The following is a 27,143-nucleotide window of genomic DNA, read 5'->3' on the forward strand; positions in this document are numbered from 1 at the left end:
ATTAAATGTTTAATACAGCAATGAGAATACATTTATGAAAGTTCAGCTCTGTCAGCATGTCCTTTCTCAATTCCTGATCTCTTGGGCTTTGCTGGTCACAGAAATTGGCTTCAGGCTAAATGTATAAAGATTTAAGGGTAAAGTATATGAAGATTTTGATGCAGGCATCTCTTATTATGACAGTGTGAATATGTCATAATGAATATTTTAAAAATTGATTTTAAAACTAGATAGTAATTTTTAGGTGTTCGAGTGCGATGATTTTGGTTTTAGCACAACAATACTCCAACTGTTGTAAGCAGCACAATACTCATACTCATTTATGCACCTCAGGGCCAAACAGAAATTTGGATTTGTGTGAATCTGTCCCACTGAATATTGGATGTACACAGTCTAGGTGGTTAAAAATTCTGCCAGCTACATAGCTAAGTATCCCTGCTCTGGTCCAGAATATCACCTATAGCAGCCCTCAGGGTAATGCAAGTAACGGCAGTCAAGCAGTGCCCAAAAGAATTCAAGAGGAGTAAGGCTTAAAGGGGATTTGCAATTTTTCAATTACATTAGAAGATATGGTCTTTTAGAGAACAGTATTCACTGAAGTCGAATATTAATCTTTTTCTGAAAGAGAAAGAATTATGCTGAGTCGCAAGGGGATCTACCGTTGCAGATTTTGGTATTATCCAGTCTCCAGACAGCATCTTTTATCTATTTTATCAGGGTGTGCTAAGAATGTCTTTTCATGTGCACATGGGTCAGGGCAATCCAGAGAACAAATACGGGCTGGATGGAGAACGGATCGAGAGCAGCCCTGCTGAGAAGGACTTGGGGGTGCTGGTATGTGAGAGGCTGGACAGGAGCTGCAATGTGCACTCGCAGCCCAGAAACCAAATGTGTCCTGGGCTGCATCAAAAGAAATGTGGGCAGCAGGGCAAGGGAGGCGATTCTTCCCCTCTGCTCTGGTGAGACCCCACCTGCAGTGCTGCATCCAGCTCTGGAGTCCTCAGCACAAGAAGGACATGGACCTGTTGGAGCGAGTCCAGAGGAGGACACGGAGATGGTGAGAGGGCTGGAGCCACCTCTCCTGTGGAGAGGGTTGGGATTGAGCAGAAGATGTGGCTCCAGGGAGACCATATGGCACCTTCCAGGGGTGCCTACAAGAGAGCTGGAGAAGGACTTTCTGCAAGGGCATGGAGTTGATAGGACAGGGGGGAATGGCTTTTAACTGACAGGGGGCAGGTTTAGGTTAGATACTAGGAAGAAGTTCTTCCTTGTGAGGGAGGTGAGTCACTGGCATATGTTGCCCAGAAAAGTTGTGGATGTCCCATCCCTGGAAGTGTTCAAGGCCAGGCTTTTAGCAACCTGGTCTAGTGGGAAGTGTTCCTGCTTGTGACAGAGTTAGAGCTGGATGATTTTTCAGGTCCCTGTCAATTCAAACCACCCTGTGATTCTATGAAATATAAGTGAGAACATGAAACTAGAAGGCCCATTGCCCTTCTCCAATTTCCAACAGCCTCAGTTTTAAAATCTGAGGAATACTGCTTCAGTTTAAGTATCTCTCTCCTTCCCTTGATATTAATGCACAGTTGCATTTATTGAAAATAATCTTACCTCCTTTTAGCTGTTGTTTTCTGATGTTAAATAAATTTGAACTATTTCAGTTTTCTTACCTAAAATTAGTTCTCCATTCTTACCATCACCCTTAATCCTGTTTCTTGAATGTGAAGGCAAGTGTACACAGTACTGCTGATAAACAGGAAATAGCTTTCTGTTGTGTCAGAAAGGCATATTTGTTGTTTTGGGGTTTTTTTCAAAGTTGTTGATGCTCAAACTCATCCAGCTTATTCCTGATATGCTGAAGTCTTTCTACCACTGTGTTTTCTGAACTAAAGTAATTCTGGCTTGTAGAGGAAGTGTTAGTTGTTACTACTGAATGCATCACCTTGCACTTAATACAGTTTTGTTTCTGTTACTCATATCTTCCATGTGTAATTCTTTCTGTATCCCATTGCGGTTTTACTTGTTACAGATTCTGACTTTTAAATTTCATTACAGAGCTTCTACAAATTTTTGCTGTAACATTCAGTGAAAATCTGAAATAAAATTAGCCCTGCCACTGAATCTCAAGGAAATCTCCTTACTGTTCCAACTCTACATTTCCTGATTAGCCAGTCTGTTCATCTTTCTAATTCCTTTCCAACTGACTAATAGTTTTGAAGAAGTGCTATATCACATACTTTATTGAAGTTCAGAAGATAAGAGCTACTGCATTTCCTTTGTCTAGACAAGCAGTTATCTTATTGTAGGAAAATAAGAAATCAGTCTGCTTGATCTCCTTTTATTGAACACGTATTTTTCTAATAAGAATATGTATGTGTATATATATTGTGACAACCATCATTAATAGTCACCCCGTCAGTGAGGATGCAAAATCATGACTAAAGCTTAAATTACTGGAAATGTCTAGAATAAATTGCTTATAATAAGATGCTAGCTAGGCCATCCACTATCCTTGTCATCTTACTGATGTTGAAGTCTAACCATGAAGAGTATGAAATGCTGTGAACTGATGGGACTTGTGGAAAAAGAAGATCCAGAACTGCATTAACAAAAGTCTGAATCATAGTTGAGTTCTGGAGTGGTGGGTGGTTTTTTGTTTTTATTTCTTCAGCACATTTGAGAGGCTTGATTTCTGTGAGATCTTCCTGACACCTAAAGGTATGTTTTTAATCTTAAGAGTCTAATATGCAGGGTTAACTTCTGTGTTCATTATTTTATAATAATTGATGATTTATATTGATATTGATGATATATTCCTAAACACTTTCCATGTTAAACATGTCACTCGTTTTTGTTTTCATTTTACATTGGGCAATGTAGCCATATTTTCCTTTACTACCTACCACAGTTTATTTGCAAAGTGTTTCTGACTGCAGCTTTAAATCTGTTTGGATCTCAGGCCTGTTGGTGTGTTCCAAATGGCAGCAGGTGAGTGAACAAAACCATGAGGTGGCCTTTCATGCTGCTACATATCAGCGTGGCTCAGTCTTTAGCTTTTTCCCCTTCCAGTTTTGGATTCTTTAGGCAGCTTTAGTGTTAGCACTGAGCTAGGATAACATGTCAGAAAGTAATGCAGATTTCTTTAAAACACAGAATTGCATTCATTGTTGGAAGTCAAGTGATAGAAGCCTTAACTTTAAGTGGTCTTCTGAAATAACAAAAGCTATTATGATCAAATTTGGTTCATGTACATGTGAGACGCTTGTCTCAGGAGCATTTTAAACTTTGGTGACTACAAACTTTTTAATAAGCTGAGAAAGTACCTCATTATCTACAGAAAAATGTATTTTTATGGAGTCTTAGTTCATTGCATAATTTTTTCTTGTTTAGCAAGCAATTGTTTTTCCATGGAGAAAATAGGGATTAAAAGCTTTAGGTAGATTTCTGGTGTGAAGAATTTCTCATTGGCAGTTTTGGAATTCTCAAAGACAAAGATTCTGCTCTTATGTTTAAAGGAAAGAATGGGTCAATTTTACTCTGAGGTAAGCTCATCTCTTAAGAAAACAGACTCCTGAATTTTCATCACTGGTCCACAGAATGTGTGCTCCCCTTTGCCTGCTTAGTGAAACAATCTTTTTCATGGAAGAAGCAGCATTGAAGTAACAAGACTCGTAAGATGGGTTTGAAAATACAGACCAACAATTCATCGTGTTACTTTATCTTGTGATTTGGCGTTGTACGCTTCATCTGAACTAGATTTACTGGATATTGCAATAAAATCAAATTCTTTTTCTCTTCCCCAAAAATTTTGCTAAGCCATTTTAAGCCATGTAAATACCACATTTTTTTCTATCTGTTAAAATCAGAATTTACTATTTGCTTTAATTTCAATAAAGTTCTGTTTTTTTTATACTAGATTCTTCTTTATAGACCCGAAGCCCCTGGTTTTGCAGTGCTGTTACTTCAGTGCCCTAGGTCTGCATCTAATTCACATTGACATAACTTAGAAGCAACCCTTAATTGTTTTAAGCAGTTAATCTAGTTTGCAAAGAGCATGGAGTATTTATATTCATGTTTGTAAAATACCTGTTAAACTGCACATTTTTTTCATTACACTTATTGACTTTTTCCCTGTTACAATAAAGTTTTTTCAAATTGTGCTTTCCTTACTGAATTGTTACCATGTAGCATCTGGCTGAATCCGTTTTACCATGAAAGGGGAATTTTGATGAAAGGACTATTTTGATTAAGTGTATCACAGTTAATTAAAAGAATAGTGTAATTCTGTTATGGTCTAGAAATTCTGAAGTTTTTTGGCATCAAGTTTTTGTTTCTTTTTATACTTATTCCCTTGATTTTCTGACTTTGAAGAAGATAGCCATTAGCAGTTTAGACATAGTTAGAGCAGAAATTATGCTGGTATACTGGTGTTCCTAGAGAGGAAACTATTGCAGAAATCACGTGTGTTGCCTTAGCAGTAAAGTAACTGCAGTGGCAGTTTGTTCCAATTGTCTTTAGAAAAGTGGGAGATGGAAGAGAAATTAAGAGTTAAGATGCTCAGTTTGGTATGGATATGCCAAAGCCTCATTATAAAAGAAACATCAATAAGATACTTGTTAAATACAAGGAATTAAGACATTTTTCACTTTTAAAGTATTGTCATGGTATTTCCTGCTTCTTTTAGTGGAGAACAGAAATGAAGTATGCAGCTGGTGCAAAACTTTCATTGACACCAACAGGCTTGACACCTGCTTTCAAATCCCAAAATTTTGAACTGGGAGTGAAAATTATTATTCCTTAAAAGCATTGCTACTGTCCAGCCTGAATGAAAAAGGTTTGAAAAAGGGATGTACAAAATAATACTTTCTTTCACCACATCCTACTTCAGCATTTTTGTTTTCCAAAATAATTTTAAATTTGTCATTAAGAAAAAAACACCTTAAACTACTGACTTAGTAGCAAAACTAGTTCATGTAACTGGTTTTAGTCTATTAAGATGATCTGAAGTTATAAAGAAAGGTGATTAAACAACCATGGCTCTTTCAATTATTTCATATTAGTCTGTATTCTGTTCTTAGTCAGGACAGAAATTTTTCTTCAGAATGAGAAGATAGTCATAGCTCTGAGAGACCCACTGTGTTTTGTTAAGTGTTTCTAAATCCTCTGAGGAGATAAATCACTTGAGATTTATGCTAGATGAGAAATAGTATGGGAGTTACACATCAGGAGTTCCTGAATAGCCCAGCTTTTAATGTAGCTCTGCCCAGCTGGATTGTATGGCTGGCACAAGTGTTTTGGGTTGTTTTGGGGTTTTTTTGAGTTGGTTTCAATTAGGTCTTGGACTTTGAAGAAGTATTAAAATAGTATAGTGGTTAGAATAGATAAATGTGTTCGTTGGGGGGATGCCCCCAACTGTGAAGAGAGGAAGGAAGCTGAGTAATCCTGTGGTATGTGGAATGGGAGACAAGAACCTGTGTTCTTAATTTTTACCCCGGGCTTACTATGTCATCACAGGCAAGTCGCAAATATTTAATTTCTGTTCTGCAGAGGATTTGTTTTCTTTACAAAATTACCTGCAGTACATGAGATTAAATATGTTTGGATACTTTGCTAGGATCAGTAAGTCAGGTAACTAAGCTTAATGTCTGAAGATGCCAAGCACCAATATAGTGGCTGGGTAAAGAGAAGCTTCTGCCTCAATAAAATGGTGGAAATACCTAGATATTTTACAGAGAAAAGCCTGGGGTGTTATGTAGTTAACTTACTCATTTAACAGAAGATACTGTAAAAAATGCCAGGCTGCTTCCATCAGTGTACCCTTTTTTATTTTCCAACAATGCTTGGTTGCAAGGAAGCTCTCTTCTCTGACAAAATCTAGCCATTTTTTGTGTCTTTAGTTTTAAGTAGAGGAATGCTGAGAAGGTTAGAACTGTTTGGAGTGTTTAAAACACTACTCCTTGCTTGGTTTGGATGTTCCCACCTGCAGTTGTTGCATGGTGTCTGGGATGTTTCAAAAGCTTCAGGTTGAGTCCTCTGTTCTTGGTTAAAGGCTATCCTAGCTTTTAGAGAATGCTGATAGCTACTCTGATATTAGAGATCTGCAATCTAACTCACTAGACAAATTAAGTTTCCTCTTTCTTCCTTGGGATGCTAGTGGCATTAGAATTGATTTTTTCATCCTGGTGCAACAAACTTATTTGCACTTGCTTGGGCATCCTTTTTTCACCTCTTCCTAAAAGCAGTATGCATAGCACTGCCAAAAGTGGCTTTCTGACTGGATCAGCCAGTGGGGAATTCTGAATTGGTGCTGTTTGTGTCCCTTGTGAAAGTATCAGTCACGGAGATGAATGTTTTTATTTTTCTGCAGCTAAATGCCCTGTAAATAATTTGATGTCTCTCTGGCAGTCTTGGACTGTGGGAGAAGAGAAAGTTACTGATTTCCCCCCACCTCTTCTACGTGCAGAGTTCTGACTAGGATGGAGCAAGTATGTTATAATTTAAAAAACAGCTAAACCAAATAACAGGACTGTAACGTGTTTCTTTTCCTTTCTCAAAGGTATAAAGGCAGTAGAAACAGATTTTTTCTTTTAATGGTTTTGTGTCTAGAGTTCATCTGTCTACCTGAAATGGACTGGGATCTGTCACAGAAAATTGGTGTCCAAAGCTTTGCCATAGCTTCTGGGTTTATTAACCCTTTGTTGCCAGAAGAGATATACTGAGGTGGGAGTTCCATGGAGTATTACTGTGGATGAGGAAAAGGAATGTGATTTGAGCTGGCATTTCATTTAGTTACCTAACTGAGCTACCTTTAATTTAAATGTTACTGTGAGTAACCTCCACTGAAATATTTTGTGTTGTCCTACTTTGCTGCTTGAAGGCTTCACCTTAATTATTTACTGCAACTTGTTTTCACTTATTTTGAGTGTGGTGTTGTTGCTTATTTTAATATGCAAACACGTGGAGATGATTTTTTTTATTTTATTTTTTTTTTAATTTGAAGTGTGGATGTGAGACTCTCCTGATCTACTGTGCAGGAATTCCTGTAATTTGCAGGAGCACAAAGCCATTTGTGAGAAATCTTTTTTCATGCACAGAGAGAACAGATTTTATTCTCTGTAAGTAAAAAGCAGGAAAGTCAGGACTAGATTACAGAACAATCACTTAGCGTGGTCTGGTGTGTGTGTGTGTGTATGTTTTCATGGAAAATGACATATATAGTGTAAGTACAGAAAATAAATATTTGTGCAATAAAGAATTTCTAGGAATCAAATTATAAATGCTAGTATATAACACATAGGAATATGCTTGCCCCACAGGCTGTGGTGAGTATTAAAATAAAGCCAAAAGGCATATATGTGAACTTCCATCACTTTGAATTTGAAACTTTGCAGATGCTGTTTGCAAAGGCTTTAATACAAAAAGGCTGCAAATGCAGTTTAGAAAAGCAGAGACTTTCCTTTGTGACGTGTACGTGATGACCAGGCTGCTCAAAGTCGAGCACAAAGCCTAGTTCAGTTTCTGGTTGCTGAAAAAAGAAACAAAAAATGTGCAGGAGGGAGCAGAGCCCTCTTCTGAGAAGGGGTTCAGTGTAACCATGCTGACTCCTAGTGTCCCAAGAGCAAGTGTCTGTGCTGTACTGGCCCCGAGCCACAGGGCAACCTTTATCTGTGCCCTGCACGCGAGAGGAATTATTTTGCCAGATGATTCATCGGTTGCCAGCAGAGCAGGATTTATAAAGCATGTATTGGAACTGTTTGTTATCAGCATAGGATGCGGGAAATTTAGGGGAGAAAAAAAAGTGAGAGGAAAAAATACTGCTGTTAATACAATTGAAGTGCGTAACTGGAAGTGGCTTTTGTTGTTGCTTTTCTATATGGAGGCACTGCTGGAAACAAACTGAGCCTCTGCTCAGGAAGTGTGGTTTCCTTGAATGATATTCATTAGACATCGGTGCTTATCTTTAAGAGAAATATTTTCAAGACAAAATGGCAGTCAGTCTGCAGATTTTCTTTCTTGGAAAGAGTAGTTTACCGAGATGACAGTGTCCTTATTTCTTAAATGAAATGGAACAAGAATAGTAGCTCTGCCCTTGAGAGATCTTTAGCATCTGTAACACAGTAGATGAACAAAAGGTTAAAACATGAATAATTCTCTGTAATTTTAAAGACCATTTTTTAGCAGGGAAAAAATAATCTGCCAGACTTCACTTTTTGAACTGTTTTTTCTCCAGTTTATTTTTTTTGGTTGTTGATGGTAGCTGTACTACTGGCAGGAGCTCTCTTGAGTGTTCTTGTCAAGTGAAGTGCACAGTTATAAAATGATCTTCAATCCACACAGCAACCCAGAAGGATTAATAGTTCTTTGGCCACAGAACTAAGGGTGATTATAATGGTGACACTGACACTTCCAACTGCTGCTCCTCAACATTGTCTTTGGAAGAACTAAGTGTATGTGAATATAAGTTATGGATTACTGGTATTTTAAAGTAAAAACTGAAGTTAGAAGTAAAATAGGCTCTGTTGCTTGGATAATCCATGTAAGAAACATGCACCAAAAACTAGTCCTTCAGCAGCAGTGCATTTTTTCCAAAAGCTTCTATCAGCTGTGTTTACAAATAAAACTACGAAAGGGAAATTTTATTTTTTTTTAATGGAGGGATTTCCTTATATATGTTTCCTTTTTATGTCTATAATATAAAAAATGGTGGTAAATTTTATTTTTGTTTTACACATCAGTTAAAAAACTTCATAATTTATTATTGGAAAAGAAAACATCTGCAAACTTTAGCGTTAAGTTCTTGGTAGTGAAAAATGGAAAAGAGTGGAAGTTTGGCATACCAGCAAAGAAAACTTTCTGTTCAGGGGAGTCCATAAATCCTGGAAAAATGCTTATGATGTGTGATCCATACTAGTGCTGTCAAGGCTGAGATGTAAATATCAGCTTCCCTCAGCAGAGTCTTGCAGCTCTCTGCATTCAGCTCGTTGTTGAGGGAAGGGAAATCATTCTCTCTTCCAGGAGAAAAAGACCTGAGGAAGTAAATACACTGCAGTTGGCATATGAGTTTTGAAGAAAAGCAGAGTTTTCTGAGTATTATGGAGTCTGAATTGATTCTCTCTGACAGAGGCTGAAAATACCATTCTCTGTGTCTTCTTGTGAGCAACGGTGAGGTATTAAGTGAGGAGCTGCTTCAGGAATTACGCATTTCACTGTGGCACCATGGGAAGAAATTGCTGTGTGCTAAGAACAAGGATGCTATGTAGGAAAATAAATAGACAGTTGAATTAAATTGTGATGGGAGAAACAAAAATTATCATGACAGAAATGAAAGGACATGGGGAGCAGAGTATTGGTATCCAGGAATTACAATATGGACTCCAGTAGCTCAGATTCTCAGTTCTGGGGGGAGCAAAGGTATTCAGTTTTAAATAGATATTAGATGGTTTTTATGAGATGAATGTAGATCAGAACATTATTTCCATAAGATTCTAGATTTTAGGCTTGCTATTTCACATGATGATTGGGCTTCCCCTCTCCCTGCAGAGGTCTGGAATTCTGTCACTTGTGTTTGTGAAACATTCTTCATGGGTTTCATTCAAGGGCTCTTGGTTTTTTCTCTCATATATGAGGGAAGTACCATTAGCTCAGAGCAACTCTGAGAATTCTTGGGATTTTGGGGGACCTTCACGTGCCCTTAAACTGTCACTCTTGAGATATATATGCAATTGTGGATTGCTCACAGGTTTGTGGCGAGGTGATGGTGTAGAGTGGTGCATAATTCACTGCTTTCCTGTGCCATGATCTCTGTGTAGGAGGATGAGAATTTTAAGCTGCAGTCTTTAAATCAGACCTGTCATGCACATTTTGTTAATCCAAACATAATCTTGAGCTGAAGCCTCACATGTGCTTTGAATCAGTGGTAGGCTTTCCTTTTAAAAGAATTCTCAGCTATTATTTTTAAATGTGGACTTTCAAATAAGCCCGAGCGTGTTTTAGTTTTCGCAGGGAGTGACTACTGAAGATCATTAATGTTGGTTTTATTCCACTCTGATCTTTTAAAAAACTAGAGATATGGACTTAAATGAGGTGCATTTTATTAACTGCTCTGTGATGATGTTTATGCTGATAATGTTGGAGTTAAGGTTCTTGCAACAGTATTAAATTAGTTATTATTTCAAAATCTTTAGCGCTTAAAACTGAGCAGAGTGACTTCATGAAATCACAGAATGCAACAGAAAGAAATTAACCTCTTTTAGGCTGTGTCTACTGAAGGTGTATAAATAAAGAAATTACTTTGGTTTAACGGCTCACTTTCATTCTTGAACCTCTGAATAAAGATGGTTTTTAATTGTGCTTATGTTTATGTGCAAATAGAAGAAATTGTAGTAAATTTCGGCAAATATGTGTGTGAATGTTTATTTTGATTTTGCTGATTATTTTTTTTTTTTAGTTAAATTCTTAGCCTATTGAGTTTTCAAGTATTTTTCCATTTGCTACTCAAAATAGTGAAAAACATTTTGACCCTTTTTATTCTTTCTTTTGTGAAATGGACTGTGTCTGAAGGACAGGATAAATCTAGGCCTACTTATGGGAGGTTTTAAGATGAGGGGAAAAGTCTCAGTATGTGTTTCAAACAAATTGTGATGATGTGCAAAATAATCACCAAATTGAGGAATACAGGTGAGGATGGGGTTTCTCAGTCTTCAGAAAGATGTAGTAAACTTCTGTGTAGGAAGTTTCAAATGATTTTTATAAAATGTCTGTTTCCCTGTTAAGTTATACCCTAATTAATATATCCCTAAAGTGTCATTTATCATTAAGGAAGCTTTTTCACTCAGACTAATACATTGACTTTAAAACTGAAAAATTTCTTTTTTCTTATTTGTGTTTTAAATTCTCCTGTGCTTACATTTGGGAGCTGCTGAAATGATGCTTCGAAATACAGGGATTTCCTGAAAAAAGATCTTTCTCATTACCCATTTCTCATATTCCTGAACTTTGCTTTGGAATACTAACAGCTTTTGGTTGCCTGTTTATCTGGTAATTTTACCTATCCTACATCCATATTTCTTAGCGGTCTTCAGTGAAAACATTGTTCTGGGAATTGTTGGGAAAAAGCCACCGATCAATACAATATTTTACACAACCTATAATACAACAGAATTAACTATTTGTTCTGTCACTTTCTTAGTAATTTTATTAATTAATAAAATTATCTAACATGAGAACAATAAGTAAAATGGAGCATTACTCAAAAATACCATATCACTTGGTGAGACTAAATTTTTAATGTCAAAATAACTAGTCCCATGTGTGCATATACCTTTCAAGTAGCTGATGCTAGAAGAGAAAGTATGACACACAAGTCTTATAACTACCCTAATGGGACTGATTCTGAATTTAATTTTCTATGTATCCACTTTCTTTTCAGCTGTTTTATCGTCTTCTCATTTCTTCCACACATAGGTGGAATAAATTACAAACATTAAGGGGAGTTGGTCCCAATAGCTCCAGTATTCATTGATCTCATTACATTCTTGTATTTTGTTTGTCATTTGTAAATGTGGCTCTTACTGTTCTAGGTAAGTGACTGCTGACTGCTTACCTTTACCATAAGAAATAGAAGTCATAAATATGGGGGGGGGGGAGGGTTTGTGGGTAGTTTTGGTTTAAGGTTTTGGGGGTTTATTTTTGTCGTTTGCTTCTGAATCAAATTGCACAGTTCAGCTGCTGAATGTGGCTTTTTTAACGTTGGAAATTGCACGAGGTTTATTAGAAAACTTGGCACACAAGCATAGCAATTTATGCTAAATTAGTTTGTGTCTGGAAATGTTTCCTAGAATTAGTCAGATAAAAATTCATGCCTTTTTATCCAGTGGGGTTTTGTCTTGCTTCTAATTTTTGTTTGAAGGACCCACCTGCAAGATGGTTGAGTTTGGAGAACTACTCTTGGAGGTCTTTTCCAACCATAATGATTCTATGATTCTACTATAATACTCATGTTGGATGCAGAGGGCCTGTAATAATTCATACAGAACTTATGGCATGAGTTGGAAGATGTTCTATGAATACAACACTATTTCACTGATAAGCTTTTCTTTGTTGCATATGTTTTTTCCCTTTTTGGATACGAGTTGTGGAAGGGGAAACCTCTAAACATGAATTTTCTAGAACAACCACTATCCTGTGAGCATATAGGATGCTCTGCAGATCAGGGCACTACATCACAACCTGTCCTGAGGCTGAAGAGATTACCATATTTTCACATGTAAACTACCATTCATATACTTCATCATGTACTAAAATGCTTTTCTTTTATAAATAATTTTTCCCTGTGTCAGGGAAGAAGATTCTACTGAGTGTGGAAGGAGTGAGGCTGCTCTATACCTGCATGAATTATGATGTATACAGCTTATGACATACAGCCTTATGATGCAGAAGTCTACCAACACATTTTTGGAAGTATAGACTATGTGCAGTTTATTAAGCAGATAGAATCTTCTACCTGTTTTCAAAAGTCCCTTCTCAAGATCTTGCAGTGTCTGTAGTGACCTATTAAAAGTTATGCAAGTTTACATCATGTGAGATGTATCTGTTCCTTGGACTTCTTTAGAGAGAAGTCAAATCTGTGTCATCTAATCTGCATGGCATAAAACATTTCCTGCTAAAATGTGCATGTGATTTATTTACCCCCTACTCTTAGGATAGGCTCATTTTCTAAATGTTTTCTAATATTAATTTTGATCTCTCTGAGAATTGTTAATGATTTAAAATGCAAGTATCTTCCAGAAGCTGATTTATCTAGACCTGGACTCAAATCATAAAGAATATCATACGTTTCCCCAAACCAATTTGACTTTTTAGGAGCTGTGGTTCTTGCTGAGGCTGTTTACTGACAGAGTATTTTTTAAAAGTGGAGTTTCTGTTCAGTGGCATTGAAATACTTGCCTATTTAAAATTTTCTATTCCCATTCCTGGTGTCAATTTGTATGTATCCTGAGATACAATACTGACTTTAAATCTCTGCAGCCAATAGTATTTCATGTCACTTGCTGAGGAAGTGAATGGTGAGTCAGCAAGCACTGGCAGCAACAAAGGGTGCAATGGTGAAAAATTATCCCATGCATCAGAAGTGAAAAAGAAGTGTGTAAAATATGAGAGAGGGGGGAAAGATGTTACCAAAGTTTGTGCTATAACTTTCCTGTCAACTGGTTGTGGCACTTAAATTTAAGAAGCTGTAGTCTTGTGGCTGACATTTGGATATTTTACAGAAAATATGTCTGGTGGGCTGGAATGGAGATGGCTTGACTTTGAAACATCAGAGAAAACCACAGAGGGCTGTGTCTGTTTTCTGTCATAACTTACAGCACTTTGGGGGTGATCTAAGGGTCCATAGGAGTAGGTAGCCTTTTGTTAGACAAGCAAATATGATGGAGAAAATGCGCAATTTTTCAGGAGCACAAGCTTTCTTGAGTTCCCGAAGGAGACTTCGTGTGCTAAGAAAAGTGTCTGTTTTCATCTTTTATCAGCTTGTCTAATAACAGATAGTATCTTTCCCAGAAAACATTATCCTGCTGATTTTCCAAATTAGAAGATGCAGGATAAAAGCAAGAAAGAATTTATAAATGACTTCTGGAAATAGAAGCATAGCCAAATTTCAGACCTGAACATCTTTGCTGAGAATACTGTTCTTAATATGTTCTGCTTATTTGCAGCTAGAGCATCATTGAAACAATCCCAGAAAATTACCACTTTTCAGTTTTAGAGAAAAGTTAATCTATTTTATTTTTTCTGAGTAGTGAAAATATTTAAATTTACTTGATGTTTATTCTGAGCCTGAGGCTCTTTTAGCATGATCAGAATATAAATTCCGAAAGAAGAAAATGATTACTTAGAAATAAATACCTGATGTCTTTATGATGCACAAGGTGTGAGTAAGAATCAGAATTTAATTACTTAGCACAGGCAGCCATGACTATCAGCTTTACTGAGCCTACTTATCAGTCTGAAAGTAGGGTGCTCATAGCTTATTTGGTTTTAAGTAACTTCTCTGCAAGAGCTTTATCATGCTTGGAGACAAGGATTACCATGCCTTGCAGATGGCAGTTATGCTTAAAAAAAATTAAGATTGACAATGTAGGGGCTGAAAAAGGGTTTATCTGAATATGGCAATTAGGCACAGTGACACATACTCAGGTGAGGAAAAGCAATCTTCCTGTAAAGTGGTTTTGAGAGCAAAATCGGGTGCATTTTATGCGGAAGTGACTGTGAATATGATATCAGTGACAGAAAAATGAAATGCTCTTAGTATAAATCTGTCCCTGTTACAAGAGAGACCAAAAGAGCTGTGTGATATCTGCTTTTTTACCTTCTCTTGTCAGGTACAAAGCTGTTAGGTTGCTACACAGTACAATACGGTGCTACTGGTGATACCTGCTTCTTCCTCTAAAGCAGAAACTAATTTAGATTGTGAGGGAGATGGCATGTTTGTCTTGAAACCACTTCTACAGTCAGCAGTGAATTTATTCAATAAATAAATAAATAACCCCCCTTTCAGTTTCTCATGTCAGAAGAGAGGGAGGTTGTGCAAAGGGCAGAGCACTATCAAAGACTGTCTGTTTGTTTAAAGATGTCTGATCAGGAGGTTATTTGTTTTAGCATTTACATACTTAAGAATTTAATTCCAGTTATGCAGGTTTAACTGTTTTAGTCCAAGAACAAAATGCCTTGTCAAATGAAAAAAAGGAATTTGTACATATTTTCTTTGTAGACAGTTTTGGAAATGTTTATATTTGGATAGTTGGGGAGATTTCCCAGGGTCTTCTGGAGGTTTTTGTGAGAAAATTCCTTGCTCCTCTCAAGTGTGGATTGTTAGCAATACGGATGAAACACGTGGGAGCCCTGGACACAATAGTAATTCTCATGACAGTACTGCAGTTCTACAGCTTGGAAGGGCCATTATCTATGGAAGTACAGCTATAAGCTTGTTAAAATGCACTTTTATTAATAGATAGATCCTGTCTACTAAGGCAAAGCAAATAGAGCTTGTAGCAAGCCCCCCAAAAATTTATGTGCTCCCTCTCAGCTGTCTAACCTGTATTTATGCCTTCTACCTCAGTAAATCTGAAGAGCAATTTTACCCATAGTTGCCCGAAATATAAGTGAATTACCATCCATTAGGTAATAACACCACCAGACCTTAGCCTCAACTATTTTTAAACATCATCACAAACTGTCATAAGTACAAAAAAAAAGTCCTTATCGATGAATATTGTTTTCCTTGCTTTTCTGGACGTTTATGTGAGAGTCCTTCAGCTTCCACATATTAGAGAAAAATTCGTTGTGTGCAGAAAGTTCCCTTAGTTCTCCGAAGGGAAAAGCTGATACAATTCTTTACCCATGGAACTGCTTCAAGGCACTCATTCAGGAATAATAGAAATAGGATGAACTACAGTAGTCTCAAAGTACATGACCTTGTGTTTTTCTACGAACGTTAACTTTTTGGATGAGCAAAGACTTCATGCATCAGAAACAAATTGTGTGAAGGACAACACAGGTGAATTGGTTGTTCAAAATGTGACTGAGCAGCAGATCCAATGCAGTGGAGAGAGACAAACAGGATTGATTCCCAGACGAATCCAGTGAGCTCGGTTCCATATACACAAGTTAGGCCGTTTCTGGAAAGCTGTCAGTAATTGGATCATTTGTGTTCAAGAAAGATGAATAGGACTGGAACATGTAGCATGATCTGGGGAATGGAGAGCTTATTGTCTGACAGTGTATTGGAAAACCTTGGCTTATTATCCTAACAAAATGAAGTACGAGATGGCATATGATTCCTTTCTTATTAATACATCAGGAGACCAGTCTGAGGAACAGAAAATAATTACTTAGCTAAAAGACCATGTTGGCAGAAGAGCAAATGAGTATAAACTCCCCGTGAATAATGCTGGGCAACAAATTAGAAAATTACTCTGAACTGTTATTGCAATCATTTTTTTGAATGACCTTCCAGTCAGAAGGGAGGGAGAAGAAATTAAAATAATTTCAAGGTGTAGTTCAAAAATAGGGGGAGTTTTATTATGTGGTGTCTGCGACAGTAAAATACTAAAACAAATGATCTGAAGGTTTTTACAGTCCTGTGTTGCCAATAGTTCTTTTTATTGAAAATATCAGACTCTTGGTTGTTTTTCAAACTTTTATTACTGCTTTTGAGGGGAGTGGGGTTAGTCAGAAAATGTGTGCTCTGCTCATATTCTTTCATATGTGGCTTTCTGTGCATCTGTCAACATCTCACTGATGTCCAGTATCCAAATGGATGGCCCTGTTGTAAACATGGCACAGAACTGTAGGGAATTGATGTTAATCATTTTAAGTCTTCACAAAAGTTCTTTCTGGTGATGCCACTGCTGCAGCTGCGTGTAGCAGTAACTGCAGGGAAAATCCACTGCTGGAATTCTCCGTGGGAGACACCCAGTGGGAAATGAAGAAGGTCGAGACTGACTCGCTGAGCATAATTGCTCTAAAATGTTCATTTTAAAATTTAAAAACTTACGTTAAGAAATTACCTAAAAACAGGTGACAGGGGATCTAAAATCTTCAACTCCTTTTTTTTTTTTTGTAATGTTATGATGGCTTTTTGCTTCTGCGGGAGCTGATATTTGGTTAGTTCAGTACCTCACATAAAAGTAACTCATTCAAAATATTGAATTTAAGGCCCCCAGCTGGCAGTGCATTCAGGTGTTGACAGAGGGATAATACCAGCTTCTAGAGGGAACTTTGGAGGGGTGTGTAGTGGAGATATGACTGCTCCAGTCACATTTTAAATTCTGAGTTCTCCTTTTCAACTCCTCTCATGAGTCAGAAGACAGGGATATTTTGTGCAGAGTATTGAAAGGTCTGGACTTGTTTAAGGCAGCAAGATCTTTTTCTCTGTGTTTAATACCTGCATGACCTTTTGCCATTTGAGTAGATGTTGCAATCTGTTGAGGAACTGGGAGTGTTGGAAATACCTCTCCAAGATGCAAATATAAATCCTATTTCTTGTAAGTAACTGGCTCATCAGTGGAAATGGTGTTGTGTTTAATTTATAGTAAGATTTTTATGCGCTTTTTATGGCAAGAGATACAAGTTATGGAATGCAGATTTTAGCATACTCAAGAAAAGACTGTTTATTCAGTAAAGGAAAAAAGGGATTTCGATTTATTTTGCCAAGATATTCAGAGTCAAAGTGCAGATTTTACTGAAGTTTTGATGCAGAAGATCATGTTCTAGAAATTTTATATTGCTGTTGAGCTCATCTGATCAGTCCAGCAACATTTGCCTTAATTCATGTTGTGCATCATGTGCTGAAGTGAGACTGAGTTGACTGGCTGTGCATCAGACAACTGTATGTGCTTTTCACCACCCTTGGCTCCTATCCTCTCAAGTCTCCCCTGAAATAAGTAGTTAGAGTACAAGTTTTCTCCTTGGCTTCTCTAGCATGTTTTTTTTGGCACAGGTTCTCAGTTACTCATATGGAAACGAGGTACTTTTTTTTCCTCTTTTTTTTTACCCAGCTGCCTCAGGCCCTGTGAGCAGTGCTGAAATCTTGCATTCTAGAAAGGCATTTTTTCCTTGAAATTCCTGCTTGAATGCTTGGGTTATAGTCTGCTGCGTCAGGGGAGCAAGACAGACAGACAGACAGACTGAGAGACTGCCAGATAGTCACATTCTGCAGAAGCAATAGGCACAGCTAGGTGTAGGGGGAGTGGGGTGAAAAAGTGTGATTAAAAAGCCTATGTATATTCCTAGGTCGTGTCTTCTTAATCATTCTGGAGTGAGTGTTCTTTGGGATATAATTTGTCAGAACATCTGGATTTCCTTGGCTGCAGTTAACTGCTGCTTTTTTGGGATTGTGGAGTCAGTCTCAGTGCTTTTTGGGTAGTAGAATTGCAATAACCAGCCTGAGGTATTTGGATTTGAGCAAGTAACAACTCCCCGTTGGCTGGCCCTTGTAAATGAATAGCCAAAAGAGCTTAGGAATGCTGCATCAGTAGCTTGCTGACAGAAGCCAGAATTTGCCTTCTGTGAATTTGCAGTGCAAGAAAGCAGGGAAGAGCAGGCATCAGGAGCACTTTGAAGGGGATTTTTACTTTTCAAATTTTGCAGATTGTTCCCAGTATGGAACAGAGTTTAAGGGGGTCATTCCTGGAAATTATGATGGGGAAGTGGAAGGGCTTGCTGGCTGATTGTAATGGCTATGGACTTCAAACAGGTTGTTTTATTATATTTTGTTAAAATTGTAACTGAGGAAATACCTAGAATATTCAACACCTATTTAGACTTTAGAAAACTGCTTCACATGATTGGGCTTTGTTCAAAAAACCTGAGAGATTGAGGAAAAAGCCTGCACTTCCATTAGCTTGCTGCTAGTGGTCATTGATTGCAAAAATTCGACTGCTTGAAAAAAGCAGGTGACTAATCCAACCAAACATGGTCTCTGTCAGCCAGCGCTTATCCCCGGGGGGGATTTGGAGCAGGTGAGTGCTGGGGCACTTCCCTGTCACTGCAGCTGAGAACTGCTGGTGTTTCAGATCCCTGCAGTGCTTGAACCATCACTTGTAGGTGTTTCTTCCTGAGTGCAAGTTGAGCACTGAAAGCACAGTGCAAAGGTCACGTTTTGCTCGGAGCCGCTCAGGAGGGGAGTGATGGTGAGCTCACCATGCAAAACAGGAATGCTTTGCAGCACGGGTCTGCATTGACTCTTAGCTCAGGCTTTACTGGGTGCAGCACTACATGGCTTCTCCCTCTCCCTGAAAAGCAGTGTTCTGCAGCAACTGATATTGGCAGAGTATCTGTACCCCAAATTTCAATAGAGAGCAAATTAATTACTGGTAGCAGAAGAACATCTATTTTTAATGATGCTAAGACTCAAATGTTAATTATCTCTAATTTATAAAGACCATTATTCTCTGTCACTTTTAATCTCTCATATAACCTTACAGCTGACAGATCTTTCTCTGTAGAAAATAAAAAGCTGTTTCAAATAGGTTAAAAAAATTGAATCCAGTGCTCACGCTGTGTGCTATGTTAACAAGGTAAATAAACAGTTTCTTCCTTTCATTTTTTCGTTGCGTACACCAAAAACGTATTAAAGATGATTTAGGTTTGCATGGATAAATTTGACAGCTTTTTCTTATTTCCAGTGACATCAAGAGACAAATCAAACTTAGGACTTTACCTTCACGAGTTATTGTATGAATAGCTGTGGAAGAGAACAGACCCCAATATGAGGGGGTTGTTACAACTTTTTTCCAAATGTGTGCTTTTCAGCTTTGTGATTTTAAGGTTTGGAGCGTGCTGAGGAAGAAGCTGGGTGTGTGATCTTAGTGCTTTGGGGGGAAAGACTATTAATGGGAGCTGCCTTTTTTCCTCCTAGCACATCACCTGTACAGTCAGTTCTTAGCTGTGTTTGATAGTTTTCAGACTGAGTTTCAGCAGCTGGAGCTGTGAGCCATGCTGAGTTGGGCCCTGGACCCAAGCTGGAGCCTCCTCTTGGAATTGGAGCTACACTGAGCCGTTGTATGGATACAGCTGGTGTTTTTTTCCATGAGAGGCACAGTGCAAAGTGATAGAGCTCTGGTATGGCTGGCAATTAGACTGAGTTAAGTAGTCTTACTGGGTTAGATCTGACTCTCTGTAGCATGCCCCAAAGCACTCATAATGTGTGGATCTTTTCTGTCAGTTGGTCTGTTCCAGCTCCCATGTGGATGTTGCAGAGTTGCTATGTTTTTTGTTGCTGTATTTTATGTTGGTATTACCGGTGCACTCAGTACACAGGGATTTCCTAAGTAATGTGTTCTTTTCGAACTGTGGGTGGTTTTTTTTAAGGCAGTTCTGATCAAATACCCAAACTGTAAAAATAAACAAACAAAACTGTATTTGTAATCAAATATTGAAGACTTTTATGCTTTTCTGCTCATTGTTCATACACCTAGTAATGCACCTACATAAGCTGTTAAATTCTGTTAACCTCACTCTTTGCTCGGGGGGATCTTGTAATGCTTCTCTTCTGCCATGTGTTATTACTCTTCTCTAGAAAGCATAGAAAGGTGCAGCCTACACAGAAAGAGATATTTGACTGTAGAGAAGTCTGCATAACAAGCAGTTTATGCTGATTCTCAGAGACTGAGAAGTATGTGTTTTCTATTATCCTCATATTAAGTCTTGAAAAGGATGCCTGGAGCTCATACATAGTGTGAATTCTGCACAAGTGAAAGATTCTGATTCCACACTGCAAGAGAGTTACGATCGAACACTGCCTTTAAAAAGTATCCAGTCGTACACAGATAGACCTGTCCTTCTGTTTGACCTTTTCAGCTAAATAAACACATGAAACTGTCAAGTTGGTACACAGCAAGTATTATTTTCCCTATGCATTCAGTACGATCTATAGTAGGGAAATGTATGCATATGATGTTTTATAATTTTTATTTTGAATTTAAATAATAGATAATAATAATAATGTATATTATAACGCTGCAAAAGCATTGCAGTAAGTTGCTATAGCTTATGTTCCCTTTATTTGTTTCATCTTTAACTCAGTTTTAACATTTGTGTAGTGTCTCTGCACAGTAACCTTTCCACTGGAACTGTAAACCCTGCAGTACTGCTTACATGCCTAAGGGGGAAAAGATTTTCTCTTTTGCTTTATACGGACTCTTAGAAATAATTATGCATTAAAGGTTGGAAAATTACTGTATTGGCATTGTCCTCCATCCAATAAGCACATATCCAGCAAAGTATTGATGGAAGTGTTTTACTTTGCTGACTACGACATGTTGATTGAACTATTTAGCAAATTGTTAATCTATATGGTGAAAATAAATAACTGGTGAATGTACAATATCTTCTTTTAAAAATTAATTTGCTGCATGCACTGGAATGGATCCTATCCTATAAAAGCTGACCGATGTTGTTGCAGAACCCAGCAGCAATTTCAGCATTTTCAGCTTGTCCAGCAGATATACATGAAGCTACAACTTCTCAGACTGAGAAGTGCCAAGAAACGTCGTTTCTCCCTGACTCTGATGGGTGGTGCTGCCTGGCAGGCAGGTGGTGGTGGTGAGGATGGGGCTGACTGTCCATAGCAGCTGTCTGTGGAGTTGTGGTGGCTGTGTTAGCAGAGATCAGAGTCCTTTTTCCCTGTGGGGGAAAAAAAGGTGCAGATGGTCACGGTCCCAGAGCACACCCAGGTAAATGTGTCTTTGCATGTTGTGTTCCTACATGACTGCCAGAGTTATACTGAAGCTGTGAATGCTTTTCTGGAGGGTGCTGTACTGAAAGAGCATAAGTCAATGTTCCAGTAACTACTTTCAGTAGTCTCTTTAATCCTGTGCCTTACCTGATGTGGTTTGTACGTAGTTGTCATGTAACAACAGAGGTGGTGACAGAGTAGTGTGTTTAAGCAGCCAACAGCAGTGAGTACTGGGAATTATTGGAAGCCACTGTTGATTTGATGGAGTAAAATCTAGAGTAACTAAGAAAAGGATCTAGCATTATTTGTTTGCAAAACATGACCTTTAATCATAAACTGAAATTCAAAGGCCTTAATTAAGGGCAGGCACAAAAGATTCGGTAATGATAATGATTCAATTTTCTGAACTTTGACGGTGTGTGTGGATATGGCCCAGACTGCCACAAATGACTGAAACAGAAATGCTCTTTTTAATCACATGAAACTGCCTTGTACTAAAGGACAGCTAATTAAAGCTGAATTTAGCATTTATGCCTAGAGGGATTGGATAGATATGTCTGTGATAAATGTACTAGAAAGTATAAGGATAGCTGCTCATTGCTGCTCATTGTTCTGTATGACATTTGAATAAAATTAAATGTATCATGATATTCACTGTAGTTCACTGGTGTTCTTCCTGGTACAGGCAACTGTGATGTATACAAGATAAATGTGTTATTTGACAAACAGAATCACTGGAATGAACACTTGCCCTAAACATTTTGCATTTAGCTTAGGTTACAAGCTGTCTTTCTTACATACCTTTTTGATCTCTTCATCCATCTCTTGTCTGGAAGAGTAAAGCTGTAGTGTGTGCTACTGCAGTGAATTGTGGTCTTTACCCAATTGTGAATAAACTCTCCATTGAGAGGTTAGCATTTTTCTCAGGAAAATCTAAAATAACTAATGAGAAAACTGAAATTCTAACAGAGTAGTGGCTACTTGGGATTAAAATCTGACTTTTTGTTTGCATCTATGTACTGTAGTTGTTCTAGAATACTACTGGTGCCATTAGGGAAAGGCTGGTTTATGAGGAGGTTTTAAAAAGTAGAGTGACATGGTGTGACTCGTGGGGATGGTCCTATGCGGGGCTGAGAGTTGGATTCGATGATCCCTGTGGGTCCCTTCCAATACAGCATAGTCTGCACTGGGAGGATATTTGGTCTTTCAGATCCTTTGTATTTCTCTCCTTTTTTTCCTCTTTTATTTTGTGGATTGGGACTAGAGCTGAGTTGTTTCTTATGTTTTATAATTGGTTACAAGCTGTCCGACTGTGTTTGTAATGAGGTTTGCTTGGGCCTATGTGAACACCTCGTAATGGGACCCTGATAATTGAAGTATTAGGAGAGTTTGTTTGGGAAATCAACCAATAGACATTAAAGGGATCAGACTATAGCTCCCATGTATGTATAGGCATACACATATGTGACTTCTCTTTTTAATAAATATTAAATAATAAAACTATTTCTAAAGTTATATGTATTTGCACACACACTTGAATCAAGATACCCAACTTCCTTTAAAAAGAAACTTATATCAGAGAGAAATGAGGTGCAGTCTAATGTCAGTCCCACCAAACACCACAGTGTTACGTTTGGCTGTACAACTACTGGGTATAAAGCGGTTAAAACCAGGTGAAAACAAACATGTAGCCAACCCAAAAAGTATGCAAAAAACCAACAGAAATTGTTTCCGTATTTTAACTTCATTTGGAATTAAGAAATAAGTTTTTGTTATATGGAAGGCTGCAGGTTAGTCAGGTGTTGGCATCCCTTTCCAATTCTCTGCTGGGTCAGAAAAATAGAAATATGTTCTCCTGAATTGAGACTTCATCCGGCAAAAGAAGGAATGAATATTCTATGATTCTAAATGTGTGTTCTATTGATTTAATCCATTGATTTCAGTAAGCATAAAAGATACTTGAGCTTTCTCTTGCTGCAAAGCATACCTTAGTATCATGCAAAAACATGTACACGTTTTAAAATACTTGCTAAACTGCTGCTGGGTTACAAATATATCTCCTATAAGTCAGGGATGAAGAGAAAGGTTCATTCTTAAATTATTTGTTTGTGTTTCTTGAATAAATATCCATAATAATTAGAAATTAAAATACCACCCTTGCATGCTGGGCCAGGTGTTACCTGTTCAAGGCTAGCACATGGAACAGCTTTTTAGCATTTCAAAATGACATAACATTTTTGGCCTGGCATTCATACCGTATCTTTCTTGTAAAAAGCAGATCTGGACTAAGTTATTTCCCCAGCTCCAAAAGGGTAAGATATGCATCACCAGCAAGGAAATATCAGCACTTATTTTAACTTGTGAATTGAAGCATTTAAAGGTAAATTTTAGATACAAACGTTGCCTTGAAAATTTTGTACTCATTTTCTGTGGAAAGCCAGATGCCTTGGAGTTGCTGATGTTATGTTATTGGGGAAAATTTAAATGTAAAATTGCATCCAAATGAGGACTCCCACAGATTTCTAAAGTATGCTGGCCCTCATTAAACTAATTATAGCTTTTTTTTTACTATCTTCAGGCTTTTGTGGGGAAAAAAGTCTCAGTGGAGGGAATCAGGGGATAAGAGCTGACTGAGAAAAGCCATGGTTCTACACTGTCAAGTCTTGTGGCAGACTTTTGATTGGTGCTTTCTAACAACATGTATTTAGAATAAAAAACAGACAATTAAAATTATCTTTGTTTTAAAGAAAGGTTTCTTTTTGTGTAGCAATTTGCATCTAGAAGAGAAGAATTGAGGGACATATTTTTGGGGCACGGACAAAATTAGTCTTTTGCTGAGAGATTTGCAAAATGAGTTTGACTTTTACTTGGAAACCAACCCAAAAATTTGCCCTTGTGGGGCTGTGCTGTAAATGAATATATGTTTTTTAGGCTAGATAATCAAACAGATGTGGATGCTCAGTACATTCTCCCTTGTGTGTTGCTTTTACCAGCAAGTTATTCCAATGGGCTGTTTTGGCTCAGGCAGGCCATGTTAGAGGTCTTACAGAGGTTTTCTTATACTTTTTCTATCTATTTTTTTTCTATTTAATCAGTTCTCTGTTCTCAACCACGCTCAACAATGAAATTATATAGACACTAAAGATACCCCCCCTTCCCAACCTGTACTGTATTTTCGGAAATACAGAACTAAGTCCCATATTTGTTCATGTGAAATGGAAGTAGTTGTGTCCAACGGCAGCTCCACCTTGCAGAAAATACAAGGACAACTGCAGGTCCTGTGGAGGGGAGAATTCAGAGGCTTTTCCTCTGTGAATGCCTACAAACATCTGTCAGGTCAGAGATGCTCAGCAAGTGGGAGGAGGAGGCAGGACCATACACTGAGTGAGAGTGGGGTCAGAATTTCTGCTGCAGATCAACTGGCAAAGGCAGGTATTTATCTGGAGAAAATACCTTTTAATGTACTGTTTTCTTTCACTTGTGGTTGAAAAGTTTGGTTCCAGAAAATGCCTCTAGATGAAGAATTCTGTCATTCAGGTTAGAGCCAAAGAGTCTGATTTTAGGAAAGGAACTACTGAGCGCAGCCCTTCTCCCTTTAGAGGATCAGGAAAGTTCAGAATGATAAATGGGTAGTGGTGAGAGACTTTCTCCACAGGAACCAGCAGATATTGTGCTTAAATTATTTCAATTAAATTAATTGTTATTAAATTATTTATGCATATATATCTCCATTTAAATTTATCTCCAGAATGTCATAAGTATGAGGAAAGAAATGCATAAACACTCCTCACATTCTTATTGGAATGTAACAACAAAAAAGTAACATTTTGTTTGCTTTCCCCCCCTACCCCTCAGGTCCGCACCAGTGTCCTACCTGATCACAAGGAACCAAGAGCAGATGTTGGGGTAAGCAATTACTTTGATTAATTAATTTTTTAAAATTTTCTTTTTACTTCATCAGCAGACACAGACACCCACTGCTAAGCAGAAGCTGACAAGCTTTTTTAATGGCAGAAGTTGGGTTAAATGAATAAAACAATTGAGGCAGGAGTGATGGTCTCAGTGATTGATGTGATCCCATTCACATCTTTTTCAAGAATCCTTTTCAACTGCAGTTATCCTGAGGCAAGCACAACTACCTAAACTTCCCACTACTGCCATGCAAGCAATCTGAGACTGAGAGCTTGGAATGGCCTTGCCTCAGTGAGCCTGGCCTGTCACCTTCTGGTGTGTGGAGTGTAAATGTTCTGCAGGAGAAGTTGCCTTTGGTTTGCCTTTTAAGGCAAATATAATATATAATATATATAATGATAATATATAGAGGACTTATTTTTATGTGCAGATGTGTAGAACTTCTGACAAAAGTGTTGGGATGTCATTTCTGGGTCTGAGAAGGCTAAAACCTCCCAGATAATATGGGGGTGGAAAATGTTGGTCCTACTGGAGCTGTCTGAAAGGCCAAAAACCATCTGGTGCAGTATTAGGTCTACATCTGCAAAAACATAAAATAACTATTTTTTTTAAAATTTTTAACCTAAGGTATTGACTTTTCTGCCTTTTCAGTGATTCCTTGGCATAGTTTTCAAGACTTCAGCTAGTGTTGGAAAAATCTGTAGCTTGGCAGCAAGTTCAACCTTAGCGAAGTAATCAGTGTCTTTCAACTTCTCATATAGCTATTCTAGAGACTTTTCTCTTTGACTAGCTGAGATTATTCATCAAACTACTTGAGTCACCTATCTTAAGATTTGTAATTGTAAGTACAACACTAGCAAAATTACAGAGGAACATTACTCTGCAATTAGTATTACAGCAGCAATTCTGTTTAAAGCCTACTTTTCAAGCCTCTCCAAGTCACATGTCCAGTTTGTAGACTGCCAGTTCAGGCCCCAGAGTAGATTATTTGCATCTAAATCAGTATGGAAAAAGTTTTCTCCAGTATTGTTTGAGATTACAACCCTTGAACATTAGCATAACTCTCTTCATTTGGGTCATGGGATAACTTAAAATTTTATTTGATTTTGCAAATACCTCTTGTGTTGTCAGGCAAAGAAAATTTTATTCTAAATAAACATAAAAATATGAAGCAGACAATTAAGTAGACAGTTTTAAGCCCATAAAATTATTCATGTTTAATTTCATGACCCTGGAGAACTAGATATGACACTCAGAGATGGTTAGTGGGTACAATCCAGAGCTCTTGGATTGTGTAAGAGAGCAGTGTTCTTGGCCCTGATCGCATGAGGACTCTGACTTAGGATCCTTAAATGGATTTATAGTTCTGTTGTGCTGCAGGCAGAAGCCCCAGGTGACCCAACCTTATATCAGTTTCGTTCCAAATATCCCTCTCCCCCTTTCCAAATGGTCAGGTTTCAAATACAAGCACTCAAATGTCATGAAATGCCAGAATAAAGGCTGCCATATAGACACCGTGCTGGGGGATGTGATCTTACTGTACTGAGAAGGATATGCTCTTGTAAGAAGATAAATACTCTGAGCTGGACATGTGACCACAGAGCTTTAGTGAAGAAACACCATCATGTTGACTGATCTAAAGGAAGACAGAACTATCTGTGTGTTCACTTTTGCAAGGCTGTGCATCACCGTGTGTCGCTCCGGGATGTCTTTCTTGTAAAAGGACATTTCATTTTGGCAGTGAAAACTAACTGTGATCTTTGCTGGTATGGCTGCACTAATTGTCTCTATATATCCTACAGGCCTTTTTTGCTTCCTTACTTCATATTCCAAATCCACTGTTTTCCCAAGCTTCCTTAGACTCTCAACTTATGGTTTTTTTCCTTTGCTGCTTTAATTGTCAATAAAAGCGTAGGAAATCTAAACCTGTGTCATTGATAGGAACAAACCATAACTGATAGTTTAGTTTACCAAACTGGAGACCAGTGTTGGTGCCTAC

At 37.8% G+C, this 27,143-nt stretch overlaps 1 protein-coding gene across 7 annotated transcripts in view; it reads left to right on the forward strand.

Moving 5' to 3' along the window:
• Positions 1-27,143, forward strand: part of INPP4B (inositol polyphosphate-4-phosphatase type II B) — a 371,943-nt gene that overhangs the window by 220,214 nt on the left and 124,586 nt on the right. For all 7 annotated transcript variants that reach the window (XM_039391277.1, XM_027729659.2, XM_039391278.1 and 4 more), the window contains one exon: positions 25,088-25,138. In XM_039391277.1, the coding sequence (XP_039247211.1) occupies positions 25,088-25,138 (51 nt within the window). The remainder of the gene's footprint in view (positions 1-25,087; positions 25,139-27,143) is intronic.

Source organism: Pipra filicauda, unplaced genomic scaffold (genome assembly GCF_003945595.2).
Source record: "Pipra filicauda isolate LSUMZ 115617 unplaced genomic scaffold, ASM394559v2 scaffold92_size2517590_pilon, whole genome shotgun sequence".
NCBI classification, from domain to species: domain Eukaryota; kingdom Metazoa; phylum Chordata; class Aves; order Passeriformes; family Pipridae; genus Pipra; species Pipra filicauda.